This window comes from Heptranchias perlo, chromosome 4 (assembly GCF_035084215.1).
Source record: "Heptranchias perlo isolate sHepPer1 chromosome 4, sHepPer1.hap1, whole genome shotgun sequence".
NCBI lineage: Eukaryota > Metazoa > Chordata > Chondrichthyes > Hexanchiformes > Hexanchidae > Heptranchias > Heptranchias perlo.
The window spans coordinates 6896413-6921666 of record NC_090328.1 but is presented as its reverse complement, the minus strand read 5'-3'; the positions used below and the strand labels follow the sequence as shown (position 1 = coordinate 6921666).

General features: G+C 41.9%; 1 protein-coding gene across 1 annotated transcript in view; it reads left to right on the top strand.

Annotated features, from left to right (window-relative positions):
• zfyve28 (zinc finger, FYVE domain containing 28) overlaps positions 1 to 25254 on the top strand; it is a 206961-nt gene that overhangs the window by 161648 nt on the left and 20059 nt on the right. The window contains exons 9-10 of the mRNA XM_067982411.1: positions 8720 to 8824; positions 18677 to 18840. Coding sequence (XP_067838512.1) covers positions 8720 to 8824; positions 18677 to 18840 — 269 coding nt within the window. The remainder of the gene's footprint in view (positions 1 to 8719; positions 8825 to 18676; positions 18841 to 25254) is intronic.

Genomic DNA, 25254 nt, shown 5'->3' with positions numbered 1-25254 from the left:
TTATGGTACCACTGACCCATCTGTGCGCACTGGGGTTGAAAACTCAGTACTTCACGATTCTCAGGCCAATTGGTCTGATACGTTGTCTATCTGGAATGGTTCCACCTTGCTCACTGAGGGCCCAGTGTGAGCACAGCATAAGTTTGCAATTGATAGTTGCACTGTGGTACAGGATGTTCTGAGCGGAGATGTAGTTCAGAGAAATTAATGCACTTTGTAATCAGGCAGATGAATGACCGCTGCAATTTAATACTGTGCCATGTAATACTGCTGTTGCTAAATAGGAAATAGTGCAGATTTAATGAGTGTCAGGAACCAGCACCATTTTTTTAATGTTAGCTGGGTGCCTGACTCTCAGAAACCATCACCATACTTAAGTGTCTCCAAACCAAGCTACTGATAAATATACAAGTAGCATTTGTTTGCATGATATGAAGTACAGACTTCCTCCGAGGAGGGACACATCCTGCATATCTGAATCCAGAGTGTGTAGGTGCAGGTTGGCAACAGCTAAAGCAGGTGTGCACTGAGTTTAACAAGTGAAATGGCACCGCCTACCACACACAGCACTGGTTGTATCTTGCTCTTTGTCCAGCTAGGATCACTTGCACTGTTGGAGCACTGGCTTGCATGGTTACTTGGTGTATAGTGGAAATACTTCCAGGTCCTATTCAAGTGTCAGGCTGGCTGGCTAAGCATAACAGTGCCCTGGAGTTCTGCAGAGCTGCCTGGCACAGGAATCATATTACTGACTCTGCCATTGATTTGCTTCCAATCGACCATCACCTTGGAGCCAATTTGACCTCGGAAATACCCACTTACTCTCTTTCCATCCCCCCCCCCCCCCCCAGCAACTCCACCGCTACCCTGCATGGGGGATTGCCACTATCTGGGCATTTGACAAAAGCAAGTTTGAACCTTTATTGGCCAGACACCGGGTATCAGAAATAATTGGAGTGGCATTGTGTCAAATATACATTTCAAAACTGAAGAAAATCTGGGGCAGCAGTGGGATGGTATCGTGGACTAGACTGCACCACAGTGTGGTAAAATCCAGAGCTGACCCCTTCTCTAAATAGTCCCTGATTATTATCTAACTTTAGGTAGGTCAAGGACCTTCCCTCCAGGGGACAAGGGAGAATGTCATCTTTGGGTCATTCTTGCACACCACATAATCAACTGAAGAGCAGCACTGGAGGAGCCATTCCACTCATGGACACTAGTACATGGCCTTAATTTTCTTGCAGCGAATATTTCATCCCTTGCATTTGCTTAAACTTGACTCTCCATATGGTTAGTGTCACTATCAGATTTGGAATAATCTTGCTGCACAGTAGAGCTTGTCTACCATTTTAAATGGTCTTCCAAAATGTCGGGGCTACACTCTATCTCTGAAATGGCTGCACCCTTCCCCAGCCCAGAATTAGTATCACAAGTACTAAATTCATACATGTTAAATGATGGTTAATTATATGGTGACTGCAACTTTAGATTTAGTAGATATTCAAATTAATCTGCGGTGAGAGAAATGAACAACTTTTGTGACTAATCTGGTAAGATTGTAAAGGGGAAGCATCGCAGTAATTCTTACAAATAACTTTTATACAGTAATCACACCAATTATAGGGGCAATTGACCTAATTTTCTTTTTCCCCCTTCTAGGCAAGATAACATTTGACTGTAGCTGAAGGATAACTTATAAGTGAACAGAAAATCCTGTGAACAGCCTGTGTGTATCCACCCCTGTGCTATAAAAGGCGATTAAGCACTTATTGTGGATTATATAGTCTGCAAAAGTAAATGCTCAACCTGTACAAAACCTAGTGCAGTAATGGCACAATTAAATTGATATCTTGGCATGATTGTAAAATGTGCCCAATTGAATTCCAAGTCAATATTTGCAGTTAAAATATGTTTGTGTGGGGATCTCAGCAAAACATGATGGTGGGAATTCATGGCCAAGAAAAGAATTCTGTTCAGGTTACGAGTCCAGCTTCTTGTTCTTTTTCTATATTATATAGATATAATTTTTTAAAAGCTATTTCCATCACACTGCCCCACCACCACCCCTAACTTGTTGCCAGACCTCAGCCAAATCCACTGTGTAACCAGCTGCTAGTGTGTGCATTGAAGCAGCATGGGATTAGATTGGAACCGTGCCCCTGTTGAGGTTGAGAACTCATCATGTTAGCCCACTTCCTGTTGCTGAACTGCACACCATGGTAATGCACCAGATCCCCCCTTTTGTAGTTCTGAGCTAATACTAACAGCTGTTCTCATTCCAAGTGGGATTAGGTCTCAATATTCATCTTTCTGTTAGTGCTGAGTTTCTGCATTTTGCCACACCCCTTCCCAAAATCTGCATTTCTTGCTCTAAAATTGACCAAATCACAGAATTTCTTGGCTACAGGCATGTTGCCGGAGTATTGGAGGACTGCTAACGTTGTACCATTGTTTAAAAAGGGAGAAAGGGATAGACTGAGTAATTATAGGCCAGTCAGTCTAAACTCGGTGGTGGGCAAATTATTGGAATCAATTCTGAGAGACAGCATAAATCGTCATTTAGAAAGACACAGGTTAATCAAGGACAATCAGCATGGATTTGTTAAGGGAAGGTCGTGTCTAACTAACTTGATTGAATTTTTTGAGGAGGTAACAAGGAGGGTAGATGAGGGTAACACGTTTGATGTAGTCAACATGGATTTTAGCAAGGCTTTTGACAAGGTCCCGCATGGCAGATAGGTCAATAAAGTAAACGCCCATGGGATCCAAGGGAAAGTCGCAAGTTGGATCCAAAATTGGCTTAGTGGCAGGAAGCAAAGGGTAATGGTCAATGGGGGTTTTTGTGACTGGAAGGCTGTTTCTCGTGGGGTTGCGCAGGGCTCAGTACTAGGTCCCTTGCTTTCTGTGATATATATTAATGATTTGGACTTGAATGTGGGTGGCATAATCAAGAAGTTTGCAGATGTTTGCAGAAGTTTGCAAAAATTGGCCGTGTGGTTGATGGTGAGGAGGAAAGCTGCAGACTGCAGGAAGATATCAATGGACTGGTCAGGTGGGCAGAAAAGTGGCAAATGGAATTCAGTCCGGAGAAGTGTGAGGTAATGCATTTGGGGAGGGCAAACAAGTCAAGGGAATACACAATAAATGGGGAGGATACTGAGAGGTATAGAGGAACGGAGAGACCTTGGAGTGCATGTCCACAGATCCCTGAAGGTAGCGGGACAGGTACAGGAACCGGAAAGGCGGTTAAGAAGGCATGTGGGATATTTTCCTTTATTAGCCAAGGCATAGAGTATAAGAGCAGGGAGGTTATGCTCGAACTGTATAAAACACTAATTCGGCCACAGCTTGAGTACTGCACACAGTTCTGGTCACCACATTACAGGAATGATGTGATTGCACCAGAGAGAGTACAGAGGAGATTTCCGAGAATGTTGCCAAGGCTGAAGAATTTTAGCTATGAGAAAAAATTGGATAGGCTGGGGTTGTTTTCTTTGGAACAAAGGAGGCTGAGGGGAGATTTAATTGAGGTGTATAAAATTACAAGGGGCTTAGATAGAGTGGATAGGGAGGACCTATTTCCCTTAATAGAGGGGTCAGTGACTAGGGGGCATACATTTAAAGTAATTGGTAGAAGGATTAGAGGGGAGCTGAGGAGAAATTTTTTCACCCAGAGGGTGGCGGGGGTTCTGGAACTCACTGCCTGAAAGGGTGGTAGAGGCAGAAACCCTCAACTCATTTAAAGAGTCCTTGGATGTGCACTTGAAGTGCTGTAACCTGCAGGGCTACGGACCAAGTGCTGGAAAGTGGGATTGAGCTGGATAGCTCTTTTCGACCTGCACAGACATGATGGGCTGAATGGTCTCCTTCTGTGCCATAACTTTCTATGCTTCTGTGATGAGCTATGGAGCAGAGTGATGAGCTGTGAATTTCTGATGTTAAAAGTACAAAAATATCTGGGTTACAAATGCTTTCTTGGACCTCTCCCAGTGAGTCATTTCACTGCCTGGTGCAGTACTGAGCCTTACAGACCAGGAGTTCCCAGGTTTGTTCCCTGGTCTGCACTGATCTGTTAGCTAACAGTGGGGCGCCATAATTGGGTGAATAATTAACATGTCAGCTGCAAAACATATGCCGGTGCAGTGATTGAGCAAGTGGTCAGTGTGGCATCTGTTGGGAGGGGAGGGGAATTATAGGAACATAGGAACAGGAGGAGGCCATTCAGCCCCTCGTGCCTGCTCCGCCATTTGATAAGATCATGGCTGATCTGTGATCTAACTCCATATACCTGCCTTTGCCCCGCATCCCTTAATACCTTTGGTTGCCAAAAAGCTATCTATCTCAGATTTAAATTTAGCAATTGAGCTAGCATCAATTGCCATTTGCGGAAGAGAGTTCCAAATTCCTACCATCCTTTGTGTGTAGAAATGTTTTCTAATCTCACTCCTGAAAGGTCTGGCTCTAATTTTTAGACTCTGCCCCCTACTCCTAGAATCCCCAACCAGCAGAAATAGTTTCTCTCGATCCACCCTATCTGTTCCCCTTAATATCTTATAAACTTCGATCAGATCACCCCTTAACCTTCTAAACTCTAGAGAATACAACCCCAATTTGCGTAATCTCTCCTCATAATTTAACCCTTGAAGTCCGGGTATCATTCTAGTAAACCGATGCTGCACTCCCTCCAAGGCCAATATGTCCTTCTGAAGGTGCGGTGCCCAGAACTGCTCACCGTCCTCCAGGTACGGTCCAACCAGGGTTTTGTATAGCTGCAGCATAACTTCTGCCCCCTTGTACTCTAGTCCTCGAGATATAAAGGCCAGCATTCCATTAGCCATCTTGATTATTTTCTGCACCTGTTCATGACACGTCAATGATCTATGTACCTGAACCCCTAAGTCCCTTTGGACATCCACTGTTTTTAACTTGTTACCATTTGGAAAGTACCCTGTTCTATCCTTTTTTGATCCAAAGTGGATGACCTCACATTTGTCTACATTGAATTCCATTTGCCACAGTTTTGCCCATTCACCTAATCTATCAATATCGCTTTTTAATTTTATGTTTTCATCTACACTGCTTACAATGCCACCAATCTTTGTGTCATCGGCAAACTTAGATATGAGACTTTCTATGCCTTCATCTAAGTCGTTAATAAATATTGTGAATAATTGAAGCCCCATGACACATCCCTGCGGGATTCCACTGGTCACATCCTGCCAATGTGAGTATCTACCCATTATCCCTACTCTGTCGCCTATCGCTCAGCCAACTTCCTAACCAAGTCCGTACTTTTCCCTCGATTCTATAGGCTTCTATCTTAGCTAACAGTCTCTTATGTGGGACTTTATCAAATGCCTTCTGGAAGTCCATATAAATAACATCCAAATGACATTCCCCTGTCCACTACTTTAGTCACCTCTTCAAAAAATTCAATCAGGTTTGTCAGGCACGACCTACCTTTCACAAATCCATGCTGGCTCTCCCTGATGAACTGAAAATTCTCGAGGTGTTCAGTCACCCTATCCTTAATTATAGACTCCAGCATTTTCCCCACAACAGATGTTGGGCTAACTGGTCTATAATTCCCTGGTCTCCCTCTCTCTCCTTTCTTAAAAAGCGGAGTGACGTGCAATTTTCCAATCTAGAGGGACAGTTCCTGAATCCAGAGAACTTTGAAAGATTATAGTTCGGGCATCCGCAATGTGCTCACCAACTTCCTTTAAAACCCTGGGATGGAAACCATCTGGTCCTGGGAATTTGTCACTCTTTAATGCTATTATTTTCTTCATTACTGTTGCTTTACTTATGTTAATTTTATTGAGTCCCTGTCCCCGATTCAATATAAGTTTTCTTGGGATTTCCGGCATGCTATCCTCTTTTTCTACTGTAAATACTGACGCAAAGTAATTATTCAACATGTCCGCCAATTCCCCATTGTCAATGACAATATCCCCACTTCCAGTTTTTAAGGGGCCAACACTGCTCCTGACCACCCTCTTTTTTTCCTAATGTAACTGTAAAAGTTCTTCGTATTGGTTTTGATATCCCGTGCAAGTTTCTTTTCATACTCTCTTTTTGTAGCTCTTACTATCTGTTTTGTGACCCTTTGTTGATCTTTGTATCTTTCCCATTTGCCAGGATCTGTGCTATTTTTCACCTTTTTGTATGCCCTTTCCTTATGTCTTATACTGTCCCTTACCTCTTTAGTCGACATTGCTTTTTTTTTTTGGCAAGTAGTTCTTTCCCCTCGGGTCTAAATCAATTCTGTATCTTAAATGTTTTTTTAAACATTTCCCACTGATCATCAGTCGTTTTACCCATTAACAGATTTGCCCAGTTTACTGTGGACAGTTTCTGTCTCATCCCACTGAAATCGGCCTTACAAGTCTAGAATCTTAGCAGCTGACTCACTTTTTTCCCTTTCAAACACTACATTGAACTTGATCATGTTATGATCGCTATTGGATAGATGTTTGCGCACAGTTAAGCTGTTAACTAAATCTGGTTCATTACTTATTACTAAATCTAGTATGGCTTGCCACCTTGTTGCCTCTAGGATATACTGCTGTAGAAAACTGTCCCGGACACACCCAAGAAATTCACTACCTTTCTGACAGTTGCTAGTCTGCTTTTCCCAATCTATGTGAAGGTTGAAGTCCCCCATTAAGACCACTATGCCTTTCTTACACGCTTGTCTAATCTCTGCATTTATACAATCTCGCACTTCAAAGCTGCTGCCAGGGGTCCGATACACAATTCCCACTATAGTCTTAGATCCTTTCCTATTTCTCAATTCATCCCATAAGGTCTCTGTTGGCTACTTACCCCTCGTTATATCCTCCTTTATCATTGAAGTGATTTCATCTCTAATCACTAAGGCTACTGCTCCCCCTCTTCCATTTTCCCTGTCTCTCCTGTAGACCTTATAACCCAGTATATTTATTTCCCAATCCTGACCATCCTGCAGCCATGTCTCAGTAATAGCTATCATGTCATACCCTCCAATTTGAATTTGAACCTGTTGTTCATTTAATTTATTCCTTATACTCATGCATTTGTATATGCATGGGCCACGCACCCTAGCCTGACCTTCAGCTTTGATGCTGGGTTAATCGCCTTATGCCTTCTAGTTTTCACTTTATCTGTAGTGCCTAAAGTACACTTTCTTTCTGCTGCTCTCCGCTTTTCCCTTTCACTTGTTCTTGAACAACTGTTTGTACTATTTGTATTGTAAATTTCCCCTGGGTCTTCCCCTCTCTTGCTGTTCTCAACTTTACTCCCTTCTAACTCCCCGCTCAGGTTCTCATCCCCCAGCCACTCTAGTTTAAACCTTCCCCAACAGCACTAGCAAACACCCCTGCGAGGACATTTGTCCCGTCCCGCTTGAACCGGTCCCAATGTCCCAGCAATCTAAATCCCTCCCTCTTCCACCATCCCTGCAGCCACGCATTCATCCGGTCTATTCTCCTGTTCCAATACTCACTAGCACGTGGCACTGGTAGTAATCCTGAGATCACTACCTTTGAGGTCCTGCTTTTTAATTTATCTCCTAACTCCTTAAATTCACCTTGCAGGACCTCATCCCGACTGGCTACTGTTCCCGCTCCTGACTTTGACCCTTATAAGAGTTTTGGCTGAGGATGGGGGATCAGATTTGGGTTTGATGACACATTCACACACTCTCCTTTCCCCGACCCACCTCCCTGCCATGTTGAATCGCCTGTCAGCACACACTGTCCAAGCATGTAGTCATGGGAAAGATAACGGAGGCTGCGAGCTGCCATGCAACTGTGCCATTGAATGAATTGCTGCATTCAAGAAAAAAGTGATAACTTGGTGGGGGACGGTGAATTATATTGATTTGTATGTATTAAATTTCTAGCAGACAACAGATATAACCATGTAGAAGGTAAGTGTCTTTATGTATAACACTTGGTCCATGTGATCTCCTGGATTGGTTTTGATTGCCTGAGGGGGTCGGAGCGGAATTCTCCATGGTTTTTTTTCCCCTTGTTGGGCCTGGGTTTTTTCTCTTTTTTGCCTCTCCCAGGAGATTACATGGCTGAGGAGGGAGGAAGTGTCTAGTCATGATGTACCGGCCATCATGGTGAGAGACAGGCTTGATGAACCAGCTGGTATTTTCCTCCCCGTCAATTTCATAAGTTTGGCTTTTAACATGTTCTATATATTATAAACTCAAGCCTTTGGATTACTGAAGGGCAAGATTTTCAGACAAATGTTTCTTCAATTGGTTTCACAAGTGCTGACAACCCAAACATGTACTGCTGTGGACAGCTGAAGAAAACTGTAACTCATTAAATTAAACTGTTCTTCAGGAAAGCTGTAGGCAAAATTTGAGAAGATCTGTACCTTTTGTTCTGTTTACATGACATCTGATTTCAGACCCAGTCGCTCCATTGCCCAAGTTTAATGGTTTTCGCTTCTTCATGCACACGGGAAAAAGGGTGTTTTTGTACTGTTTATTCCCACTGCAGCAGACTTGATTTTCATCAATTTGTAAAACTGCCACCTCTTTGCAAGCTCGTGCCAGTTCTGCGATTTGAGATTGTATTCTTTTCTGTACTGAGATTTTTGTTTAATTTGTTCTTTGCACAGATGCAGGTGTTTTGTTCTTTTGTTCAGGTCTTGCTGTGGCTGTAAAATGTTGCTTTCTAAGTTTACTTTCCTTGTGTTTTCATTAATGTGGTTCCAGTTCTCAAGATCCCATCCAAGATTCCCCCATCAGCTCCATATCCAGCAGTGACTGTGAGAGTGTTTCTGTCACAACCTGTAGCCTTTCCAGCACATATACTCCGAGGTAATGAGACTTCAGAGAAAGTACCTGCAGCTGTGAATAAGGTGAACTGTGTGATTGTGTTGTACTCTTAATTAGGTGCTACTGGAAGAAGCTTCAGTGTGGATGGGCTCCCACAGTGATGCATGTATTCCTGTGATTAGGAATCCTTTTTGATTCAATTGTTTTTGTGTATGTGTTTGCACCTATAATGGCAAGTAATTGACACCTAGCAGCTGTTAGAAAAATACTAGCCCAGGTCATCAATCAAAATTTTGGGCTGCTTTTTATTGCTTTTTGCTCCCAGTTGGCACTAGATAACTACATGTTAATTATTATGTTGAGTTGCTTGAACTATATGCCACATTGTTATTCCTGCCCTCTGTTTCCTTTTTGCTTTTTGTGCTGAGCGGTGCCAAAGAGGAACTTCCCTTGACATTTAAAGGCTAAATTGAGCCGAGTTATCCCAGATGGAGTCTAGTGAATGAGGTTAACATGTACCTCTTCCATACCCTTCAATAATGGGAGTGGAAAGGAGGGATATTTTATTTAAGTAATATTGTTGAATTTCTGAGTTATTCTTTGGCACTGCCCAGTAAGATTGCTTGCTCTCCTGGAATTAATTCTGCATTAACTATATCTGCAGAGAAGTTTCCTCACACGTACGTTTTCAGTCAAGCTCCTGCTGAGATATGAATACTGGTTTTTTTTAAAAAGAGTGTAAATTTTGCCTTGCCTATGATTTTTGGATCCCACTATTTGCTCTACAGAGATAGTGGGCTGGGACTCTCTAAATTGTTTTATTTCTATCAAAACTAGTTTAGGTCATGTTCACAAATGAACAAACTGTTCAAGCTGAAGAAATAGTGCCAAGTGAAAATGGAGTTTGCATAGGCTGCGCTAGCCAGCCTGAATCCAAAAAATCCGCTGTAGTCGTATGTTGTTTACTGAGCAACCAGTCTGTGACCTAGGTTTCAGAATATTCATATGTTTGCCGATTGGTGTAAGTCAGTACTGACCTCTGTGGAGGAACATTTTTTGCATGTCGTTGAACTGTTTCTGCATGAGTGAAGGGGAAAATATGATTCATGGATTTCAGCTTCACTCTTCGTCGGGATTTAGAACATGTAATTATTATTTTTACTCTGAGCTCGATACCAGCTAAGGCCATTGATCAAAACTTTGGTCTACTTTTTGTCTTTGCTGCTGCTAATTCTTGCTGGCACTAGATACCAAAGTGTTAGTATTACGTCAATCACTGTAAACTAAATGCCCAGTAAATGATTTGATGCATTCTTTTCCTTCCATACCTTTTTAATAAATTTTTGTGCTAATCGGTGCTCGGATTTTGGACCATTTTTACATATTTGGCGCTCAGTGTAAATATCGAGTACTCCCAATTTAGATATAGCACAGATAGAGATGTTGCTGCTTCTCTGCCCCAATAAAGTGACTTAACTATGAGCGCATCAGTATGAATTTTTTCAATATCCCACACCAGCCATCATCAAACAATGGAAATGATGTTTATGGGCAGTATTAGACCAGATATGCCAATCACCTTTTAGGTATTGAAAATAGTTCAGACTTCTGGGATAATGTAAGACCCCTGCCCAAAATGAGTTGGCCCAATTTTAGCCTGGTTCGCAATGGTTAAGGGTGTTCAGCGTATACTACCCATAATTTATTTCAAACTTTACCACTCTTGGTCATACAGGCCTTAAGGATGGCTGGTGTAGGAAATGGGAAAAAATTACACCCATGCACAGCAGGGTTGGGATTAAATAACATTGGGGCACAGTAGAGGAAGCTTTACTCTGCATCTGAATATGATATACCTGACCTGGAAACATTTGATGCTGACACTGAATGCTTAAGTGGAAAAATGCCATTCCCAGTTATTGACATCCCTTACCTGATCCCAAAAATTGATGTGGCAAATTGATCTGGGGTTCCTAGCTTAGTTCCTCCCTTTTCTCCCTGCTTTTCAATCAGAATTGCTAATTCTTCTTTGGTACACAGCTTCCAGAAACACATTTTTGCTATTAACTTTAATGTGCAATAGTGCCTTGCTACTGAATACAATCAAATTTGCTCCATCCTACACAAAGTTGTGCTCTGCAGAAGAATTGATACCACTGTAAATTGCAAAAATATTTTTTTGTTGTGTGTGGACTTCTGTCACTATTGCTGGCTGGTGGAAATTGGAAGAGAAGCAAATTTGACAGCCCATTAATAACGTCGGAACAGGAGTCGGCCATTTCGCCCCTCGAGCCTGTTCCGCCATTCAGTGAGATTATGGCTGATCTGTGACCTAATTCCATATACCTGCCTTAGTGCCATATCCCTTAATACAATTGGTTAACAAAAATCTATTAATCTCATATTTAAAATGAACAATTGAACGAGCATCAACCGCCATTTGCGGAAGAGAGCTCCAGACTTCTACCACCCTTTGCATGTAGAAGTGTTTCCTAACTTCACTCCTGAAAGTACTGGCTCTAATTTTTAGGCTATGTCCCCTAGTCCTGGACTCCCCAACCAGCGGAAATAGTTTCTCTCTCTTCCCTATCAGTTCCCCTCAATATCTTGAAAACTTTGATCAAATCACCCCTTAACCTTCTAAATTCCAGGGAATTCAACCCGAATTTGTGTCATCTCTCCTTGTAATTTAACCCTTGGAGTCCAGGCATCATTCTGGTAAATCTACGCTGCACTCCCTCCAAGGCCAGTATATTCTTCATAAGGTGCGGTACCCAGAACTGCACACAGTTCTCCAGGTGTGGTCTAACCAGGGCTTTCTATAGCTGTAGTATAACTTCTGCCCCCTATATTCTAATCCTCTTGATATAAAGGCCAGCATTCCATTAGCCTTTTTGATTATTTTCTGCACCTGTTCATGACATTTTAATCGATGTTCATGTACCCCTAAGTCTCTTTGGACCAGCACTGTTCCGAGCTTTTCACCATTTAGAAAGTACTCTGATCGATCCTTTTTAAGTCCAAAGTGGATGACTTCACATTTGCCTGCATTGAAATTCATTTGCCACAATTTTGCCCGTTCAAGTAGTCTACTAATATCCCTATAATTTTATTCTTCCATCTACACTGCTTACAATATTGCCTATCTTTGTGTCATCAGCAAACTTGGATATGTGGCTCTCTATCCTGTCATCTAAGTCGTTAATAAATACAGTGAATAGTTGAGGCCCCAACACACATCCCCGTGGAACACCACTAGTCGCATCCAATTTTAGTACCTGCCTATTATCCCTACTCTGTTTCCTGCCGCTCAGCCAATTTCCTAACCAAATCGATAATTTGCCCTCAATTCCATGAGCTTCAACTTTAGCAACAATCTCTTATGAGGGACTTTATCGAATGCCTTCTGGAAATCCATATAAACAACATCCATAGACATTCCCGTATCCACTACTTGAGTCACCTCGTCAAAAAATTCAATCAGTTTCATCAGGCACGACCTACCCTTTACAAATCCATGCTGGCGCTCTCTGATCAGCTGAAAGTTTTCAAGGTATTCAGTCACTCCATCCTTAATTATAGGCTCTAGTAATTCCCCGAGAACAGATGTTAGGCTAACTGGTCTATAATTCCCTGGTTTCCCTCTCTCCCCTTTCTTAAATAGCAAAGTGACCTGCAATTTTCCAATCTAAATGAATGATCCCTGAATCGAGGGAACTTTGGAAGATTATAGCTAGGGCTTCTGCAATGTTCTCGCCTCCTTCCTTTATAGTCCTGGGGATTTCTCACTCTTTAGTGCCATTATTTTCTTCATTACTGTTAATTTGAAATGTTAATTATGATGTGTCCCCATCCCTGATTCAAAATTAGTTTCCTTGGGCCGTGTGGCATGCTGTCCTCTTCCTGTACTGTAAATTCTGACGCAAAGTAATTATTTAACATGTCTGCCATTTCCTTATTTTCATTTATATCACCGTTATCAGTTTTTAAGGGGCCCACATTGCTCTTAACCACCCTCTTTTTCCTAATATAATTGTAAAAAAATTTTTGTTGATTTTGATCCTATAGCCCTTGCAAGTTTCTTTTCATACTCCCTTTTTGTAGCTCATACTATCTGTTTTGTCACCCTTTGATGTTTTTTGTATCTCTCCTAGTCGTCAGGATCTGTGCTATTTTTTGCATTTTTGTATGCTTCAACTTTTAGTTTAATGTTGTCCCTTACTTCTTTTCTCGTCCATGGCTGTTTTTTTGGCAAGTCGAGCTCTTGCCCCTTAAGGGTATAAATTGGTTCTGTATCACATTAAATTCTTTTGTGAACACCTCTCACTGATCTTCTGTCATTTTACCCATTAACAGATTTGTCCAGTTTTCTGTCGACAGTCTCTATCTCACACCATGAAATCAGCCTTACTAAATTTAGAATCTTATTAGCTAATACCTTTCAAACACGATGTTAAACTCAATTGTATTATGATCGCTATTAGATAAATGTTCATGCACCGTTAGGCTGTTAACTAAATCTGGCTCATTGCTCATTATTAAATCTAATATGGCCTGCCCCCTTGTTGGTTCTAGGACGTAGTGTTGCAGAAAGCTGTCCTGAACACATTCAAAAAATTTGCTACCTTTCTGACATGAGTTCGTCTGCTTATCCCAATCAATATGAAAGTTAAAATCCCACATTAAAACCACGCTGCCTTTGCTACATGCTTGTCTGATCTCTACATTTATACATTCTGCCATTTCACAATTGCTACCAGGGAGCCTATGCACAACTCCAACACTACAGTCTTGAATCCTTTTTTGTTTCTTCATTCTACGCATAAAGTCTCCACTGCCTGCTTACCTCAAGTTATATCCTCTCATCATTGAAGTAATTTCATCTTTAATCACTAAGGCTACTCCTCCCCCTCTACCAGTTTCCCTATCCTTCCTATAGACCTGGTATATTCAGTTCCCAGTCCTGACCGTCTTGCAGCCATGTCTCAGTAATGGCTATTCCGTCATACCCTCTTAAGTTGAATTTGCGCCTGCAATTAATTCAATTTGTTCCTTATACTCCGTGAGTTTGTATAAAGAACGCTTATTTGGGCCACACACTCTAATCTGTCCTTCTACTGTTATGTTTTTCTCTCTCCTCTCTTATTTTTCTCTCCTAATTTAATTACTTTACATCTTTTAGTTTCCCTTTCCCTGTAATGCCTAAAGCATAAGTCGAGGTAAATAACTCTGTACCTGCTCTTGGGGCAAGGCATTCTCCCTGCCAGTTAATCCATGAGGCAGTATTATGACTGTATCCTTGGTTATAATTGGATTTCTCCTCCTGGAGCATAGAAGCAACAAAAAAAGGGCAGAGTAGGAAGTATTGACTTTTAAATGGAATTTAAATATTTACTTGGGAACGACAAATGTTGGAAGTTTTTAAATGATCATGTGACTTGTTGGGTACAGTGAAAAACTTACAACATAAAACAGCCTTCAGTTGGGTCTTCCACAGGAACAAATGTCCACGTGCTGTTTCCTACTTATCAATTTTTTTTTAAGAATTTTGTTAAAAATAGTTACATAAGGGTGTTGGTGCTGGAGAATGAGTGTGTGCTCCAATTATGTGTCTTAATCCTAGCCTCAGCCCACCCTCTATTAAATCAACATGAATGCCCTCATTTCTCATGTCAGGTGACCTTTCTTCTCAATTTTTAATTTATTATTTGTTCTGTAGATGTGGACAACCCTGGCAAGGCTGGATTTAATTGTCCATCCCTTGTTGCCCTGAGAAGGCGGTGATGGGCTGCCTTGATTGTAACAATTTGTTTTAAAACTGGCCACTTCAGAGGGCATTAAGAGTCAACCACAAGTATAACTGGAGTCAGGTGCAAGCAAGTCTGGGGTGGGGTGTAGGACCTTTCCCTGCAAGGGCATTAGTGAACCAGTCGGGTTTTTATGACAATCTGTCAGCTTTCGTGGCCACTTGTAAATTACCAGATTTATTAAATTTTGCAGCACTCCATAATCACATTACTGTACCCTTCCATTCCAAACTTGTGAAGGTGTTTCCATCATTCACTCGCTACTGGTTCATTATCTTAATACGTTTGTCAGTGTTGCTTTTACTCCTGAATGTTCTGCAACTATATAACCTGTGTTTCTGTCTTAACCTTTGCCTACTTTTTAAGTGCAAATTCCTGTGCAGCTTTGGAATATGTAAGTCTGCAATACTTTTGGATCGCGTATTCTGACATTTCACACTGTATTGTCAACCCAGAATTCTGCCACACTAGGCTTTAATTTCTTCATTATATCTGATTTTTTTTTTTTATTATTGAAACCTAGCCAACCTGCAGAGTAAAATTGCCAACGATTTGTCATCATATAATTTCACTTTTTCTGGGTCTGCAGGGTATTTTCTTTTGGCATCCAGCCACTTGTCATCATTTGTTAAATAAAAAAAAAATTGAACCAGTAGATAAGACTAGTTAACACTAGATTTTGATAGCACCAATCATTGAAACATTTTACTGCAGATTGAAAAAACTTGATTCCAGTCACATCAAATGTGATTTTTACAATGTTTAATATTCAAACACTATTATTGGGTCTGTGATAATTACCTAGTGAAAAATAAAACAGCATGCTAAGGACAAGGGCTGGAATATCACCTTTTAAAAGAGTAATGTTCCATTAGTGTAATGAATGTGATCCCTAAGTGTAATCTTCTTGGTGCAGCGCTTTGGGGATTAGTTTCCTATTATAGTGTACAGAGCAAATGGGTTGAAGGGATAGGTTGGAGTTCTCCAGTAATGCGTCATTCTCTCATTTACACACATCTTTTCCACAATACAAATGATTAATGTCGGGGTTGTACAATAATTTGTGATTGATGCAGGTTGCTCAATTAGTATTTTTAGTAGAGCAATAAAATGGTGTAACAATTACATGAACTCTCCAATTAAGTCCATCTTAAGGTGATCTGCAAAAGAGCCAGAGTGGCCTTGAGGAAACATTTTTTTACGTAGCGAGTTGTAATAATCTAGAATGCACTGCCTGAAAGGGTGGTGGTAGCAGATCCAATAGTAACTTTCAAAAGGGAATTGGTTAAATACTTGAAGGGGAAAAATTACAGGGCTATGGGGAAAGAGCAGGGGAATGGAACTAATTGGATAGGTCTTTCACAGGCACAATGGGCCGATTGGCTTCTTCCTGTGCTGTACCTACAATGATACTATGAAGTCAATGTTATGTCATCAGTAAATACATACTGTGCTGGGGGAAAGTAATATTCAAAGAACTGGAACTATTAAGATGTGTTCTGATTCTGGCACAGTCTCTTGAGGTAAAACTAAATTAGAGACTTGAGACAGTTGCCTGAGTACTTTGCAAGAAACTTTTAACTGTAGTATAGAATTGCAAATGATTTAAAGAAATGATGCATAGGGCAAGCATCAACAACCCTTTCTTTTAATTATTAGACTAGGTTTTTTTTTATGTCCCAAAATGTGCTGGCTGCCATGGTTTCAGAATATGGGACAAAAATAGGAGGGGGCAAGAGGAGATGGTTTGCAAAGGTCACAACAATCCAGGTACCCAGTCAGAAAAACAAATAAAACTAAGCAAATTGGCTCGAGAGATGCTAAGGATGTAGGGTACGATGCCATGCAATGTTAGTGAAGAATTGATTAAAGGGGTATAAAGCGGTTTAAAATTCTGAGTCTGCTGAACACAGATTCGAACTCGTCTACTGCTTGGTAGTTTTTTTTTAATCCTTCCTCTTTTATCTGCTCCCCTGATGCCATTGATTTAATACTGGGTACATTTTGCAGGTATTGATAGCCACGCTCAATGGTCATTCTTCGTGTGAGCTTATTTAGTGAGTGTTCATAGGCCATTCAGCATGGGGGAGCCTGAATGATGACTCGTGCCTCCTAGTGGTTGGTTAGAAAGAGCATTGATAAACCTCTAGGAATAAGTCATCTGCCGCCACAGCAGCTGAGGCATAAGTCCAGGCAGACCGAAGAACTGAGTGAACTTGCTGTAAAGGATTCACTTTTTTTTAAAAAGTAACAGCCACCCCCAACTGAGAGAAGGCTTTTTTCCCACCAAAGTTCATCCCTCTAGCATAGTAACTCTGATCATAAAACCTAAATATATTTTAAATAATGTTTTAGCCTTTCTTGGTGGATTATTCCAAAAAGTGGTTATATTTGCAGTTTTTAATATTTGAATATTATTCATTCCATTGGTCATACATAGCTTTGTTTGAACTTTATAATTGTTGCTTCCAAATCCTTTTTATGCCCATCATGGTGAGGGATGTAAATGCTGGGGAATGGAACTGATGTGGCGTCCCAAACAACCACGTAGAAAGATCTGCACGGTTTTATCAATCATCTTTTCCAACAGTAACATTTAAATATTACCCCGGTCCTTCCAACTGACTGACTATTGCTGGCAAAAGAACCAGAGGTGACATGAGGAAAAAAAAATTCTACGCAGCAGGTTGTTATGACCTGGAATGCACTGCCTGAATGGGTGGTGGAAGCAGATTCAGTAGTAACTTTAAAAAGGGAATTGGTTAAATACTTGAAGGGGAAAAGTTTCCGGGGCTATGGGGAAAGAGCAAGGTTGTGGGACTAATTGGCTAGCTCTTGCCGAGAGCTGGCACAGGCACGATGGGTCGAATGGACGCCTTCTGCGCTGTATCAGGTCTTTTTTTATATTCGTTCATGGGATGTGGGCGTCGCTGGCGAGGCCGGCATTTATTGCCCATCCCTAATTGCCCTTGAGAAGGTGGTGGTGAGCCGCCTTCTTGAACCGCTGCAGTCCGTGTGGTGAAGGTTCTCCCACAGTGCTGTTAGGTCGGGAGTTCCAGGATCTTGACCCAGCGACTATGAAGGAACGGCGATATATTTCCAAGTCGGGATGGTCACAGTGCTTTTGACTCTAGATCAGAAATTGGATCAGAGACACATTTAGCAACTTTTGAATTCACCAGCTGCAAATGACACCCAATGCATTATTTAGAGGGAACTGCACTGTTGGAGGCACTGTCCAACTGAGACATCTTTCGGCCTCTCCTGGTGGGTGATAAATTTAAGCAATAACTGTTGAGATCTCCCTTCACCTGATTCTCCTCCCAATGAAGAACAACAACTACTTGCATTTATATAGTACCTTTTAACATAATAAAACGTCACAAGGCACTTCACGGGCATTATCAAACAAAATTTGATACCATTAAGGAGATATTGGTTCAGGTGACCAAAAGCTTGGTTGAAGAGGTAGGTTTTAAGGAGCGTCTTAAAGGAGGGGAGGTTTAGGGAGGGAATTCTAGAGCTTAGGGCTTAGGCAGCTGAAGACACAGCCGCCAATGGTGGTGCAAAGAAAATCGGGGATGCGCAAGAGGCCAGAATTGGAGGAGCACAGAGATCTCGGAGGGTTGTAGGACTGGAGGAGGTTGCAGAGATAGAGGAGCGAGGCCTTGGAGGGATTTGAATACAAGGATTAGAATTTTAAAATCAAAACATTGCCAGACCAGGAGCCAATGTTGGGTCAGTGAGCACAGGGGTGATGGGTGAACGGGACTTGGTGAATGAAACTACTTGTTCAGTTTGATTGGGACATTTTTTTCGAATAAGTGGTCTTCTGTTAAATTTTACATTTAGAGTCCTTTATCCAAGAAGTTGAATTGACTGTCCCGTCTTTTCTTAGAGCTCTGGAGGAGCCACATTTTCTTGTTTCTGGTCGAAGGTTTAATTTTACCACATGATACTTTTAGGGAAACATTTTGTTTTTGTTGTAAACCCAAGCTGATGATGTGCCTTGTGCGTATTTTTTTGTTGTTGTAAAAATGCAGTCTTTGCAGCTCTGCTAGCTTTAACAGATGCTCTGTTTTTACAGCCCCGTTGGCAGTCTAACCACGAGTTCCTACACCTCCGAAGACGTAGATCAAGAGGAGATCCAACTCGCACTTCTGGCTGCCAAAGTTGCCACGAGAGAAAAGATCCGGGCCCGTTTTCATAGCAGTGGTGATCTTATTCACAGACTTTTCGTGTGCATCGCAGGTACCTGTGCACTTTTTTTGAATAAGAGAATTCTCCGCTTTGTTAAATGACCTCCTTCTGTGCTGTAAACTCTTTGTGGTTCTAATAATGTTCTTAATTTATACTGACAGCAAACTGTTTAGCCAAGCAGTCATCAAATTTTTTAAAATATATTTGAATATGTGTGGGCTAAGAAACAGCAGGTGGATTTTTATATGGATAAATGTATGGTAATGTACATTCTCGGTAAGAACGAGAAAGGAGGAGGATGCATTGTGGAAGGTAGCTCATTGGCAAAGCTGTGGTGATCAATGAAACAGTCATGTTTATGTGGAATCTGGTATCAAAAGCAGAAAATAATTGCATGGCAGATTATCAGGCAGAAGGTTCTATTTCAGTAGCCTATCTTAATTAGATCGTAACTCACTAACTCAGTGGTTCATGATGCCAGACTACCTTTCCATTTTCCTTTGAATCCCTTCCTTCTTCGCATTGGTATTGTAGGCATCTGTACTCCCACTGTACCTCTTATTCACACCAGTTACGTTTATTTGTGCTTGAGACGGTACAAAGCTCGGTGGGAAAGTAAGCTGTGAGGAGGACACAGAGTCTGCAAAGGGATATAGACAGATCCCTTTGCAGACTCTTTGCAGAGTGGGCAAGAAGGTGGCAGATGGAGTATAATGTGGGGAAATGTGAAGTTATTCACTTTAAGAATAGAAAAACAGAATATTGTTTAAATGTTGGTGTCCAGAGAGACTTGGGTGTCCTCGTACAAGAAACACAAAAAGTTAGTATGCAGGTACAGCAGACAATTAGGAAAGCAAATGGCATGTTGGCCTTTATTGCAAGGGGATTGGAGTACAAGTGTAAGGAAGTCTTACTACAGTTTCACAGGGCTTTAGTGAGACCACACCTGGAGTGCCTCATACAGTTTTGGTCTCCTTATCTGAGGAAGGATATACTTGCCTTGGAGGTGGTGCAACGAGGATTCTCTAGATTAATTCCTGGGATGAGGGGTTGAGTCGAATGAGCCGATACTCTCTGGAGTTTAGAAGAATGAGAAGTGATTTCATTGAAACATATAAGATTCTGAGGGGACTTGACAGGGTAGATGTTGAGAGGTTGTTTCCCCTGGCTAGAGAGTCTGGAACTGGGGTCATATTCGCAGGATAAGTGGTCGGCCATTCAAGACTGAGATGAGGAGGAATTTCTTCACGCAGAGGGTTGTGAATCTTTGGAATTCTCTACCCCAGAGGGCTGTGGATGCTGAGCCATTGAATATATTCAAGGCTGAGATAGATAGATTTTTGGACTCTCGGGGAATCAAGGGATATGGGGATCGGGCGGGAAAGTGGAGTTGAGGTCGATCATTTAATGGATGACGGAGCAGGCTCAAGGACCCGTATAGCCTACTCCTGCTCCTATTTCTTTTTCTTATGAACCTACTTTTACCACATCAGTTGGATCTAATTGGTTGATAGAATCCAGCCAACGTAAAGCTATTAGCAGGACTAATAAGGTAACTTCAAGAGGAAATGTATTCTTTTGATTTGTCGATAAAGGTAAGGCTAACGGTTCTCTCCGTTCTTTGTGTTAATGTTACAGCAACTTCAGACGGGGAGCAGATGCGCAGTTGAATGCGAATACCCAAAAGTTGCTGTCCAAGTTGCGCCGCTCTGCCGTTAGCTTTGTAAAAAACGTCATCTCGCTGTCTGACTCATCATTAACAGGCATTGAATGTCATGAAGTTGCTGTATTTGTGCAATAGATACGAACTAAACCCACTGCAGATATTTAGGGCTAGTAATTAATAGCTTAAGTACTCTTTAAATGTTGTGATAATTGTTAATTACTGCCAATCAACTTCTCTGGCACTGAAAATGGACTATTACAAGTCTGGAGTCTCATTCCTTCAGATTTTGAATCATTCAGGGAGATTTTAAACATGGTTTTTCTTACTTTTCCTTTCTGTCTCTTTTTTTCCTCTCTTAATCCGATTTTTCTTTTCCTCATTATTTCTCTTTCTGTACCTGATTTGACATTGAATTCACCCACCTTCTTAGTCCTTCTGCTGTTTATTTCTCAATCCTTAAATCTGATTGGTTAAGGACCCTGTTGGTTGTCCTGTTCACATAGGTCCCAGATGCCCTGTTTCCCTCACAGCACCGTTATCAGTTCGCAACCCCTCAAATAATGAAGCAGTCCGAGCCCGCATGCAGCAAGACCTGGACAACATCCAGCCTTGGGCTGAAAAGTGGCAAGTAACATTCGCACCAGACAAGTGCCAGGCAACGGCCATCTCCAACAAGATAGAATCTAACCACCTCCCCTTGACATTCAACGGCATTACCATCGCCAGCTCCCCCACCATCAACATCCTGGGGGTCACCATTGACCAGAAACTTAACTGGACCAGCCATATAAATACTGTGGCTACGAGAGCAGGTCAGAGGCTGGGTATTCTGCGGCAAGTGACTCACCTCCTGACTTCCCCAAAGCCTTTCCACCATCCACAAGTCAGGAGTGTGATGGAATACTCTCCACTTGCCTGGATGAGTGCAGCTTCAACAACACTCAAGAAGCTCGACACCATCCAGGACAAAGCAGCCTGCTTGATTGGCATCCCATCCACCATCCTAAACATTCACTCCCTTCACCACCGGCACACAGTGGCTGCAGTGAGCACCATCCACAGGATGCACTGCAGCAACTCGCCAAGACTTCTTCAACAGCACCTCCCAAACCCGCAACCTCTACCACCTAGAAGGACAAGGGCAGCAGGCACATGGGAATACCACCACCTGCACGTTCCCCTCCAAGTCAGACACCATCCTGACTTGGAAATATATCGCCGTTCCTTCATTGTCGCTGGGTCAAAATCCTGGAACTCCCTTCCTAACATCACTGTGGGAGAACCTTCACCACACGGACTGCAGCGGTTCAAGAAGGCGGCTCACCACCACCTTCTCGAGGGCAATCAGGGATGGGCAATAAATGCTGGCCTCGCCAGCGACGCCCACATCCCATGAACGAATTAAAACAAAACAATTTTAGTAACTTTGCGGGGAAAAAATGTATTGAGCTAAAAGGTGCAGGAACCAGTCTATCTAACGGCAGAGGCCATTAGATGCCCTGCAATAATTGGTTGTCTAGTTTATCTCGTTCCTGCAGTTACCCAGGTTTAATCTAAATTGAACCCTGTAGCCTAGATTTTCCTTTTTTGATGTATGTACTGCAAGAATAACAATTAGCAGATTTTAGTTAGACTTGCATGGAAATGGGCTGTTTACACCTAATTTTCCTAGGTCAGCTCATTAGTGTAACATCAGGTGTAGGTTTGGACAGATGTAAAGAGCAGACGAATAGCAGCGAAGTACCGTGTGCAAGTGAATTACGAAGGGCTGCGAGCAATTAAATGTTGCTGACACAATAGGACAAAATTCTGAAAGCCTTTGGAGAGCCTCAGACAGCATCTCAACTCATCAGCCATTGCCAAAGCTGAAGGAGCAGAGGTCTAAGATGAGATGTGCATAAATGGTCGGAAAAGAAGCAAGAATCTGCAGCCTGTGAGGAACAGCCCAGCGCCTTGCTCCCTATTTGGCTGTTGAAGTGGGGGTGTTGCTGCATGAAGTGGCTGTGAAGAGGATGACACTCCCATGTTCATAGTCCCAAAAGTCAGTATTGCAGAATGCCTGGAAGGAGATGGAGCCAAGCATCAGCTATTCTTATCATTGATTGTGCCAGCTCAATGCTGCATGGTAGTTGTGAATCCTTGCAGCTAATGGGATAGTCTTCTGACCAGATCCGGAGAAGACTGTTCCCACAATCATTGCCAGGGGCTATAGAAATGATTGGCATCATTTTGGGTATGGCTGCAACTTATCAGTCAAGGTTGGTTCTTAATACCACTGGCATGCCTCTTTCATACACTGCTACTGAAAGCAGGACATACTGTGATTGGGTTGTTTTCAAAGAAACATCCAGTATTGCAGTTGGTGAGGCATTCACACATCTTCATAATACTATCAGGAATCTACTGTAAAAACTTTCTTTAGGATGAGGAGCCTTCACTAGGACTAATCATCTTCCAAAGCAAGTTTTTTTTTCACCCCTGTCTGCAGTCGTGGGTACTAGCAGATGGGAACAAAGCATCTTTTGTTCAGCCTAACCTGTCTGGCATTCCTCCAGAGGTCTTCCTCTTACAAACATAGTCTCAGGATAAGGGGTCGGCCATTTAAGGATGAGGAATTTCTTCACTCAGGGTTGTGAATCTTTGGAATTCTCTACCACAGAGGGCTGTAGATGCTCAGTTGTTGAGTATATTCAAGGCTGAGATGGATAGATTTTTGGACTGTAGGGGAATCAAGGGCTATGGGGATCGGGCAGGAAAGTGGAGTTGAGGTTGAAGATCAGCCATGATCTTATTGAATGGCGGAGCAGGTGCGAGGGGCCAAATGGCCTACTCCTGCTCCTATTTCTTATGATCTTAAACAGGTCAGATAAGGGGATTTCCATTGATGCCAGTAATGGTGCTGGGAAGAAGAAAAATAAATGACATCAGTTGGCACAAAGGCTCATGAGAACTTCAATGCCAACAGGGGAAAAAAGTCAAAGAATGTTTAATATACGTAATATCGTATCTTTTTTGCATGATACTTAGCACTGCCTAGCATCCTTGGGTATCCATACGTGATTGACTCTTATTGCCCATCCCTAGGTGTCCTAAGGGCATTAAGTAAAGCCTTGCCAATGTTGCCCACGTCCCAAGAACAAATTTTTAAAATACATACATTTCAAAAGGGCATTCCTTGAGAATTGTGCATGCTAGAATGGCAGAATGTACCAACATTCCCGCAAATGAATATTCAAATGAAGAGCTCCCCCATTTGAGGTGGGCACTTCTACAGCTGTTGGCCCACCCACTCAAAAATGTGCTGGGTTGCAAACCTGACCTATTTCTGTAAGGTGGGACTATTTTCCACGTCCAGATACTGCCTGAAAGTTGGGTGGTACTCTTGAAGAAAGTAGGCTTGTGACTTGTTCAACTAATGTAATTGTTGAGAATTTAGGACTGTTGCAGTATTAGATTATGAAATGCTTTGGGCCATCTTGAGGGTGAATGGTACTCCATAAATGTAAGTTCTTTCCATTGTTCATTTTCAGGTAGAAAACAGCTTGGCATATTGCCCCACATTGGGCAGATGAAGAACCTTTAGCTGCTGCCCACCACCTCCAGTAGCTGGAGACAGTTTTGCAGATTAAGCAAAAAAATTCAAAAAAAAAATTAGGCGAAAATACTGAATAAAGATGGAAGAACACAATCTTTGAGGCAAAGTATTTTTTTAAAAGTTCTAAGTGCATAAAAGGAAGGCAAAGGAAAAAATAATAGTTTAAAAACTGAGTGTTTTTCTCGGACTGAAGCATTTTTTTCCCCATTGCCTTCTCACCCACCCATCTATTTGTACCTTCTGAAAGTAGGTGACAATTGGTTGGGACAGACTGAAATACCAAAATAGCGATTACTTAGAATGTACAGTGCAGAAACAGGCCATTCGACCAGTGTTTGTGCTCCAAACGAGCCTCCTCCCTCCCTACTTCATCTAACCCAATCCGCATATCCTTCTATTCCTTTCTCCCTCGTGTTTATCTAGCTTCCCCTTAAATGCATCAATGTTAGTCGCCTCAACTATTCCTTGTGGTAGTGAGTTCCACATTCTAACCACTCTGGGTAAACAAGTTTCTTCTGAATTCCCTGTTGGATTTATTAGTGACTATCTTATATTTATGGCCCCTAGTTTTGGTCTCCCCCCGCAAGTGAAAACACCTTCTCTATGTCTACCCTAACAAACCCTTTCATAATCTTGAAGACCACTATCAGGTCGCCCCCTCAGTCTTTTTTCTAGAGAAAAGAAACCCAGTCTGTTCAATCTTTCCTGATAGGTACAACCTCTCAATTCTGGTATCATCCTAGTAAATCTTTTTCGCACCTTCTCCAGTGCATCTATCCTTTTTATAATATGGAGACCAGAACTGTTCTCACTACTCCACCAAGGTTCTATACAAGTTTAACATAACTTCTCTGCTTTTCAGTTCTACCCCTCTAGAAACGAAGCCTAGTTGTTGGTTTGCATTTTTATGGCCTTATTAACCTGCGTCTCTACTTTTAGTGATTTGAGTATCTGTACTCCCAGATCTCTCTGCTTTTCTACCCAATTTAGACTCTTATTATCTAAGCCGTATGTGGCCTCTTTATTCTTCCTACCAAAATGTATCACCTCACAGTTATCTATATTGAAATTCATTTGCCAATTACACGCCCATTCTGCAAGTTTATTAATGTCTTCCTGTATTTTGCCGCTGTTCTCCTTGGTATTAACTATACCCCCCCAATTTGGTGTCGTCTGCAAATTTTGATTCCCGAATCCAAATTGT